The sequence below is a fragment of the Colius striatus genome, chromosome 5 (genome assembly GCF_028858725.1).
Source record: "Colius striatus isolate bColStr4 chromosome 5, bColStr4.1.hap1, whole genome shotgun sequence".
In the NCBI taxonomy this organism is placed as follows: domain Eukaryota; kingdom Metazoa; phylum Chordata; class Aves; order Coliiformes; family Coliidae; genus Colius; species Colius striatus.
The window spans coordinates 47,244,715-47,253,934 of record NC_084763.1 but is presented as its reverse complement, the minus strand read 5'-3'; the positions used below and the strand labels follow the sequence as shown (position 1 = coordinate 47,253,934).

The 9,220-nt window shown below is 41.3% G+C and overlaps 1 protein-coding gene across 8 annotated transcripts in view; it reads left to right on the top strand.

The window, feature by feature from the left end:
• Nucleotides 1-1,272: 1,272 nt before the first annotated feature.
• Nucleotides 1,273-9,220, top strand: part of CREM (cAMP responsive element modulator) — a 34,011-nt gene continuing 26,063 nt past the window's right edge. For 5 of the 8 annotated variants that reach the window (XM_061996536.1, XM_061996530.1, XM_061996535.1 and 2 more), the window contains exons 1-2: nt 1,273-1,417; nt 7,628-7,751. In XM_061996536.1, the coding sequence (XP_061852520.1) occupies nt 7,632-7,751 (120 nt within the window). In that variant the 5' untranslated portion in view covers nt 1,273-1,417; nt 7,628-7,631. Of the gene's footprint in view, nt 1,418-7,572; nt 7,752-9,220 lie in introns of those variants that run through there. The other 3 variants (XM_061996533.1, XM_061996532.1, XM_061996537.1) reach the window with 3 other exon arrangements.

Here is a 9,220-nt window from a genome sequence, read left to right as displayed (position 1 = left end):
CCTTTGCAATTAAGTCACCTTTTACAAAGATAGAAGATACTTGTTTGTTTGGGTTTTTTTAAACACAGGAAATCAATATCTATGTTCTCCTCACTCTGTGAATACGACTGAATAGTTGACCTGTGCAGACTTATTACCAATCTTGACACACACATCCTTCAATTCTTCTATCTCAATGAGTCACATGAAATAACTTAGGTTTTTCATTCTTATTTAGCACACTACTGAACAGTTTCTCCTAGTCAAAAAAAAAAGTGTAAATATGTGACATAACTTAAGAATATAAGTGGAGTCATGTATAGGTATGTAATTTAAAATATACTGTGATATAATCCCTTCTGACGCTTCCTTGTAAAATACCAAACAGCAGTAAGACATGCTGATGTTAAAACAATACTAGTAACAGAGTTTAAGACCTAAACGTTTATGGCATTTAAATATTACTAGAACTGAGAATGTGACCCTTATACTTCCTGGAACAAGAAATACTCAAACATACAGTACCAACCAAACATGACTCATGACATTTGAATGTATCCTGTGGCAGCCAATGAGAAAACATGCACCTAACTCCTGTTCGTTATCTCATGGCAATTTCTGATTTCTTTAGCAGACTAAATACAAAATAGGTCATACTTGAATGGAAAACCATGCAATATTAGGAATAACTAATGTGAGGGATGTACTTTCAGTAAATAGAACTTAAAAGCAAGCTGTGGGCACTATCTCTGCTGCTGGCTGTGCCACCGGCCAGCTGCCCGCCGGTCCCTCAGCAAGATTTCTTGTACCTCACTACTCCGGCACCGCCAAGGGGACAACCGGCCGGGGACAGCGCGGAGGCTGCTACAGCCTCGCCTCAGCTGGGCTCTGCAGAGCCAGGCCGCTCCGCCGAGGGAGAGGACGGCCCAGCCAACCACTCTTATCGGCAGAGGCCGGCCGGCACGGCGAGATGGCCGGCACCGCGCCCTTGCTATCGCACACTTGTGAGTGCGGGCCCGAGCCCACGGCCGGGGCCAGCAGCGCGGCCGACGGCTACAGACCCGCGCCACACGCTCCGCAAAAGCCACGCGCCAAACCACCCCCAAACCCCCCTGGCCAAGGGGAGGTGCATCGCTGCCGCCCACCAGACGGCTCGTCCTGCCCCCCAGCCAATGAGAGGCGCTGCCGCTAGCCTCGCCACGGTGGTTGGCCAGTGCGCCAAGCGGTGGGCACCCCGTAGCCAATCAGTGAGTCCGCCCGAGCCCCGGCTCCTCCTCCTTCCGCGGCCGCTGGGGCTGGGAGTTGCTGCAGACGCCATTTCCTCAGCGCCCCCGCGGCGGCGCGGCTGCATCAGCGCTGACGTGAGACCGACGTGCGGCTCCGCCCGGCCCAGTCCCCCCCACCCCCTGTGACGGGGGCAGCACGTACAGGGCGGCGGGTGAGTGCGGGAGGGGGCGGGGATACGTGTGCGCGCAGCCCGACCCTCTGCGGGCCGGGAGCGGGGGAGTGCAGAGGGCAGCGGTCGGCTCTGTTAGCGTGGAGGGCAGAGCAGGAGAGGACAGCGGAGGGGAGGGGAGAGGAGGGGAGGATAGGGCAGTGCAGTGCAGGGGGCGCTGTGCCGCTCGGCTGAGCCCCTGCCACCGGGAGCGCGCAGGAGCGGGCTTAGGCGAGTCCTCGCTGGCGGCCGGGAGCGCGCCGTGCTCAGGAAGGGACTCAGAGGACCCGCCTGCCTCGCTCTGGAGTCTCTGAAGCTTCTCTGCAGCCTGGAAAGGGGCGTGCGGAGCTGCCTACTCCGTTGCAGTCCGGCAGCCGAGGTGCCCGACGAGCCCTGGCAGGCTGCGGTTCGGGCCATTTCTGCGAGCGGGGCCCGGGAGGGAGACTGGCTCGAGTCGCCTGTCGGCCATTTGGCAAGGGACAGAAGGAAGCAGCGTGCCTTCCCGCTGCAGGGAGGTGGTCCCGGGATGCCAAGTCCCCGAGGCCTCCGGGATGCTGCTCAGGCTGCTGGAGGGAGCGCAGACAGGGGGGAAAGCGAGTAGGCCCTGGTGCCTGGTAGCTTTTCACTCCGTTAGTCTGATAGGTCTGATTATAACCTTGCATCCACCACTGTGATGTCAGCATCTTGCTTGGTGCTGAGTGCAGTAGCTTGTCTTGTAGCCGTTAGACGATTCCACAGATATTGGCATTTAAATGATCCTTTTACCTATTTAGGGACTGATTGGACTCTGCTAAACAGGGAGCAGTGGTCCTCTTCACAGCAGACTCAGCACTGTCTTGTCTGGATTATTGAAGTGGCAGATACAGAGTGACCAGTAGCATGCTTCAGCTTACAGTAATGGCAGGTCGTTTTTTGAATGTTTTTTGAGATTTTGTTAAGATACTCTAGGAAGAAAAAGATGAAGAAGACAGGAGGGAACACATTAGATTTTAGCAGACACGAGAAACTTAGAATTCTGCTGATACTGAAAACTTAACAGAAAGATTGCACTGTCTGCATCTGCTCCATTGGACTGTTGTTCACTTTACATGGCTGGATGCTGTCACTACCTTGCCTAGATGGTGTGCTTCATGAAGCAGTGTAGTAAAAGAAATTCTAGACTTTATATCTGAAAACACACAATGCTCTTCTGAAACTAGTGCATTCTGACAATTTCTACACTCACCACGCGGTCATCAATAAATGAGAAATAGGTGTTTGTAAGTGCACATTCTTGCTTTCTAATCATTCCCTGCAAATACAAGCCTTCAAAGAGGTGTGGAGCAAGAGGTCAAACATATTCTCAGCCCCTCAATTTCTTTTGTAAGAAAGCAGCTCTGTAAACTCTCTCTAACGTATAAAGTATTGTTGAAATAAAATTCTCTCCAAAATGTGTCTTGATTATTTAATTAGGCAGTCACACATTTTCCATTCTGTGAAATACTGTACCACTTTATTTATGCAGTTTAAATTCAGTCAGAAATTAAATATTTATATTAATATTCATTTATGTAATTGTAAAGCAAACATCATTATTGGGGGAAAGCAAAAGGATTTTTTTTTGTGCTCTTGATTACACAAGAACTTGATAGGGATGCTATCCTTCACTTATGGGCAAAAAGATGAAAGAGTCACACCTTTAGCTGGAAATGAATTTCCATTTCCTAGGTCACTTGGGCAATATTTTCCTGCAGCTGATGCTGTCTATCAGTATTGTCCTGTTAGGGATGCTCCTACCGTCAGCTGAAGAAGCTTTTGATGTGCACTGTATACAACTTCCTGAATCAGTGTTTACCTGCTACTGACCTACTGTACGTTAATCTTAGTGACTGTAATAAAAATGTGCTAATAGATACTGAAATGTTAGCTAACCTTCTGCCAGATCCTGAAGATTTCTTTGCTATTTTGTAGGAAGAAGCAGGTATCTCTGCCTACATCATGGAAAGCTATTTTCTTCCCCTTTTTATGAGAGGGAAGAGGTGTAACTTAAGTATTAGTCTGGGGTTTTAAATTAGTAAAATTATTGTTCAGTCATGGTAAGTAACCAAGGTGGAAAATGTAAGAAATGAGCATATTAATACTGTATAGAAAACTAAAGCTTGTGTGTAATTCATCATGCAGTGAAGAAAAAGTTACATAATTTAAAATGGGATCTAAGACTTTAAAACTCTTTGCTTGATTTTCCTTTAAGGAAGATAATGTAAACCTTAAAGTGTGAAGTGTGCTACTACTGATACACTTTTATAAAGGACTTTTAAGTGCTTGTAAATTTTTTTTCTTACTGTGAAAAGTAAAAGCAATAAGTATGTTACAATTTCCTTGCAGTGTAGACTGTGTGTGATACATGTGGAAACTATGTTGGTAGTTTCTGGATTGGATTAAGAACTGTTTCTTAACACAGTCCAGTGGTTTAGAAAAAAAAACACACCATAGTTATGATCTTGCTGTGTATCTTTATATGTCTTTATTAAAAACAGATTTATGTATTAATGTTAAAATGGTATATGATACAGGAAATACAAAGCCTGTACAATTCAGGATATAGGAGTCAGAGAGTTTAAGAGAGTGCACTAAAGATAGTGATAACCTGGACTGGACTGTCACATTCAGGAGTTTCCTAGTATGTGTGGTCTTGAGCTATGCACAAGCCCCCTTGAAGTGACATGGCCCTATGTGGCGATACTACTTCTAACCCAGTGGGCTCAAATGGCTGCAAATGACCTTCACCTGCAAGTTTAGTCTACAGTTATGTCTACTGAAGATTCATAACCTTGTACCATGTCTGAATTACTACACCAATGTGCTATATTTTGTCCTTAGTCATCTTTCTCATTTAAGTTTTATGCTAAGATAACTAGTATGTCTTTTTAAATTACTTACTTTAAATTACTTTTGTTACTTTTGTTTTGCTTTTATAGGCTATAGTTAGGTCTCTACATTTGAACAGCATTTTTAGTCATGGTTTGTTTATAAACATACTAGAATTATCACATTGTCAAAAATAAGTGTATTTTAGCTTACCTAGAAAGGATATTTTTCTGTGTTCTAGGATAAAAGTTGCATTTTATGGCAGTAAAAAAAAAAAAAAGTGCTACTTAAAAGCAGTAGCAAAGTGGAGTCAAAATCTGAGAATTTATCTAAAGATTTCAGAGGCAATCATTTTTGTTAAGAGTAAGAATATACACAATCATAAATGGAAAATTTTTTAGTGCTTGAGTTTTTCATGTATGTCATGAATCTTGAAATGACATATATGTAATTTCATTGGCATGTGTTATACTTGTTTTTCTGTATTGTTAACATAGGAAATATAAAAATACGATGCTTTTTACCGTATCTTGTAAAATACTATGAGTAACTTCTTGTTAGATTTTCTGATGGGCTGATGCTCTTTTTATGGCTATTTCTTAATTCAGTTGCTGGAGCACAGCAGATGAAAAAACTTTGGCATACAAACCCTGATAATCAAAGTAGTATAATAAATAATTTTTAAATAGTATTCTACAATCTGTGAGGTATTTGGAGGTGAAACCCTATTTTTTTTACAACACAAAGAATGCCTCATTACAGGTACAACTTCTGTGGGATGCATTCAGTGGGAATAAAAGTACTTGTGCTTATTTTAGTTGTCTGCTTTTTTGTTTGGGTTTTTTTTCCCAGTAGTGGATTATCTGTGATAAGATAGCCTTGGATAAGAAAATACTTAAGGGTCAGTATAAAGTGGATTGTTACTGACTGTATCTGCATATTTAGGAAGAGATTGCAATGAATATGTTGTCAGCACCAAGGTGTTATTTCATCTTCCTTGACATGTGAGTTCTGTTATGAAGCTTATGGAGGTAGTCTTACATGAATCAGATAGAGTTTACATGTTTGAGACCCTATGGATGTTCCTGATTTACTGAGGATTTCTTTTTCCCTCCTACTACTTTATTATATTGAATGCCTATGTAAAACTGTAATGATTTGATAAGATAAACATCTATGGTGGAAAGCTTGGTGAAAACATTTCTCTCAGAGGTAATGAACTGTGGTTGATTTTGATAGATCTTTAATTAGATTGTACTGTGTCTAGTTTTGGGCTTCCCAGCTCAAGAGGGTCTGAGAACTTCTGGAGAGTCCAGTGCAGGGCCACCAAGATGATCAGGGGACTGGAGCATCTTCTTTATGAGGGAAAGGCTGCGGGAACTGGGGCTGTTTAGTCTAGAGAAGACTGAGGGGGGATCTCATTAATAAGTATATAAATGGTGGACGTCAGGAGATTGAGGCATCCCTTTTTTCTTTTGTATCTCGTGACAGGACGAGGGATAATGGGATGAAAGTGGAACACAAAAAGTTCCATTTAAACATAAGAAAAAAAACATTTTACAGTGAGAGTGAGTGAGCCCTGGTACAGGCTGCCCAGGGACGGTGTGGAGTTTCCTTCTGTGGAGGTTTTAAAGACCCTCCTGAACATGTTCCTATGCGACTTGATCTAGGTTGACCTGCTTCTGCAGGGGGTTTGAACTGGATGATCTCTAGAGGTCCCTTCCAACCCTACCATTCTATGATTCTGTGACCTGATCTAGGTGAACCAGGGGGGTTGGACTAGATGATCTCTAAAGGTCCCTTCTAACCCCTACCATTCTATAATTCTATGAGGGTAACTAGTGGTGACAGGACAGGAATGTAGAAAGAAGGCAAGTGTAAAATGTCTCCTAACGAATGTCATCTGAATTGATACTGGCATAGAGTACATAACTTCTATTGGGAGAATTACTAATGTTGCCCATGAAGTCATGAATTGTGTAAAGCTTGGCTACCACTAGCTATAGTACTGTTAAATCTGGTCAGTAGAATACCATTGGAAGAATGTAAGATAGAAATATGCCTCTTAACATAATTTAACTGGAATCCTTTTTGTATTTTTGTGTACTTAGGCAAAAAGGGTGATTTAAGAAAAAATATCTTCTCAGAGATTGTTGAACATTCTGTTAAATAGTGTGCAAAAGGAGTTTTCTTTACATTTAATATGATTTAATGTAGTTAACTTTTAACGTGTGGGACTAAATTCAGGAGTCTCAGGAGTCTGGCATATAGCAGACTTCCCTCTCTCTCTCATGTCTCAATGTAAGACCTGAAAAGAAACTGCAGTAACTATCAGCCAATTGAAATACTTGACCTTCGAGTTCAGACAGGCTGCTGTCCCCTAGGTACGGTAACTGAACCTGAGGAAGTGATATTTGCTGGCTCCTAAATCCCTCAACCATATCACATCTTTGTTTTGTAGCCTCAATTCCTTTAAGTAAGATGTAGGTGGGAATGTGCCTACAGGACATCTCCCTGCCTCTGCCTGACTATCCTGTCCCTGTTCTATTTGTAAATTGACCTGTTGCCATGGCAATATTTCTAACATCATCTGTTCAATGTTGCACCTTCAGTGCAGGGTTTGATAGGAGAGAAAGGGAGCTGAAGAGAACCAAATTTTGTTTTAAAACACACCATCGGTTATGACTAGGAGTACCAAGAAAAATGGAAAGGCAATTATCAGGTAATTGCATTTTTATGTAGTAGATATATTTGGAAGTTTTCTCTATGAAATTTAAACTCGTAGTTTGAATTTAGGGTCAGGGACTTGCTTATTCTGCTATAAAGCTTACCATACTTTTAAACTTGCAAATGGCGAAAAAGCATGTGGGTTTTGAGCCACAAGTAGTTTACGGACAATTCAAGTGTGGATCCCAGCTGGTATCTTGGAAAGTTCAGGAGGGCTGTAGCAGCGTGTAGCTGCTGGTCAACTTGAGCCCTATCCAGCAGGAGATATGAGGCATGAGGAACCTGCTGTGAGTGGTGCTGGTGGGCCACTGTGGAGTACTGCACACCCAGCCCTGCTGTTAAAACTGCACAGGACACTCAGACTTTGTTCCTCTCCTGAGAACCATTTCCAGAACTGTCACTCCTTGCAGCTTTACAAAGTACTTGCGTTAGAGCTCCTGGATATACGAATTAATATTTTAATATAGGGGAACAGAAGGGAAAAACTACACTTAATCTGACAGTTTTGAGAGAAATCTATTTATTTTCTGTTAGTGGTCTGCTCCAAATATAAAATAATCTGGAATTGGTTTTTTTTTCCCTAGGTGCGTTACATCCCCTTGTACTGCATTATTTATGTGTTCATGTACTTACTTTTAGACAGATGACCATGGAAATGGTTGAATCACAACAGGATGACAATGTAGTGGCTTCTGTGTCAGAGAGAGGTGACAGTCACCTTCAGAATCGGCCAGGCCAAAGTCAGTTTTCCTCAAGATCTGAGGTAAGTCGAAGTGTGGAAAGATGAGAAGAATCAATAAAGTGATACTCAGAGCTACTATGATTTTGAAATTATCAGTTTATATGGTGTTCTCATGTTCTATGAGTCTTATTTGTTAATTAGGAGTAAGACAGCAAAGATATACTGAGAACTGTATCTGTGGTATTTAACAAGGGATGAATATAACATCAGGTCTGTTAAAAGGTAATGCTTTTAGGAGACCAAGCTTTTCAGAGTGATCAGTAGGTACTTTACACCCCCCCCCACCCCCCCCCCCGAGTTTTCCGAGACAATTATGTTTGTTATGGATATGGGAACAGAGTTTTGAAGACTTGAAGTGGCTAAAAGATCAATCATAATTAAAACATGTATGTATCTTAAAGATATGTTGTAAAACAAGAATGAGAAATAAACAAAAGTAATCATGGTTCTTTTCTAGTTCCAGTTTTTGTACAGAATGCATTTAATCTTCTTACAAATCCTTTTTAAATGTGTGCTTGTTTTGTTTCATACCTGTGCAAACAATGGAGTTCTAAAAATATGCTTTACATGCTCTATATGATAGTTGTACTTGAATTCTTTGGTAGTTAATAAATAACAGATGAGATAGTAATAGTTTTCAAACATTAAAAAAGTATACACTGAAACATTCAGCACTTGAGAGAAATAGTGTTTTTGTCAGTACTAAGATGTATAGCTTCAGGAAGCTATATAGGTTCCTTAGAAGGATCTTCAAAAACCTTTTGTGAAGTAAAGGAACTTATTTTACAAAAATATATTACAAACTGTCTATATCATCGGAAGTTAGAAGTTACTTGGTAAGATTTGATGTCATATATTTGGTATGTTAGATGCTTGATTTACATTATAGGTGTATTTCCAAGACTGAATGCAGCTCTTTTTTGTCAGGTTTTCATACACAAAGCTGACTACAAAATTTTTATGAATGCTTAGTTATTGGTTTTGTTAGCTGTAACATTTGCTGTAGTTTTGATACCTGCAGCATTGAGAATACTGTTTGTTGGGTTTTTTTTCTTTTAGGGTTGGTGGGGTTTTTTTTATCTTTAGGAGTAAAGCATGAAACCAATAATTTTGACTTTCTCTGTTGATGTCATCCCCTCATTTCTTCTATCTTTGATAGTTCAGTTCAAATTTTATGTTTCAACTTGATAGGATGATTTACATGTAAAATCTATTGGCTGGTATAATAGTCTCTGAAGAAAGCACCCATGAATTTGAGATTTTTTTGATATCTATAGTGTTGATCTAGAAGCAAAGCTGTCACTAATGCTGTAGAAGAGCTTATGGTGGTTTAGCCAGGTGTCTGCCAAGTCACAATATCACTCCCCCTCCTAAACTGGACAGGAGAGAGACAGAAATATAATGAGCAGTTTGTGAGTGGAGATAAGGACGGAGAGATCACTCAGCAGTTAGCACCACGGGCAAAACAGACTCGACTTGAGGAGAAAAAG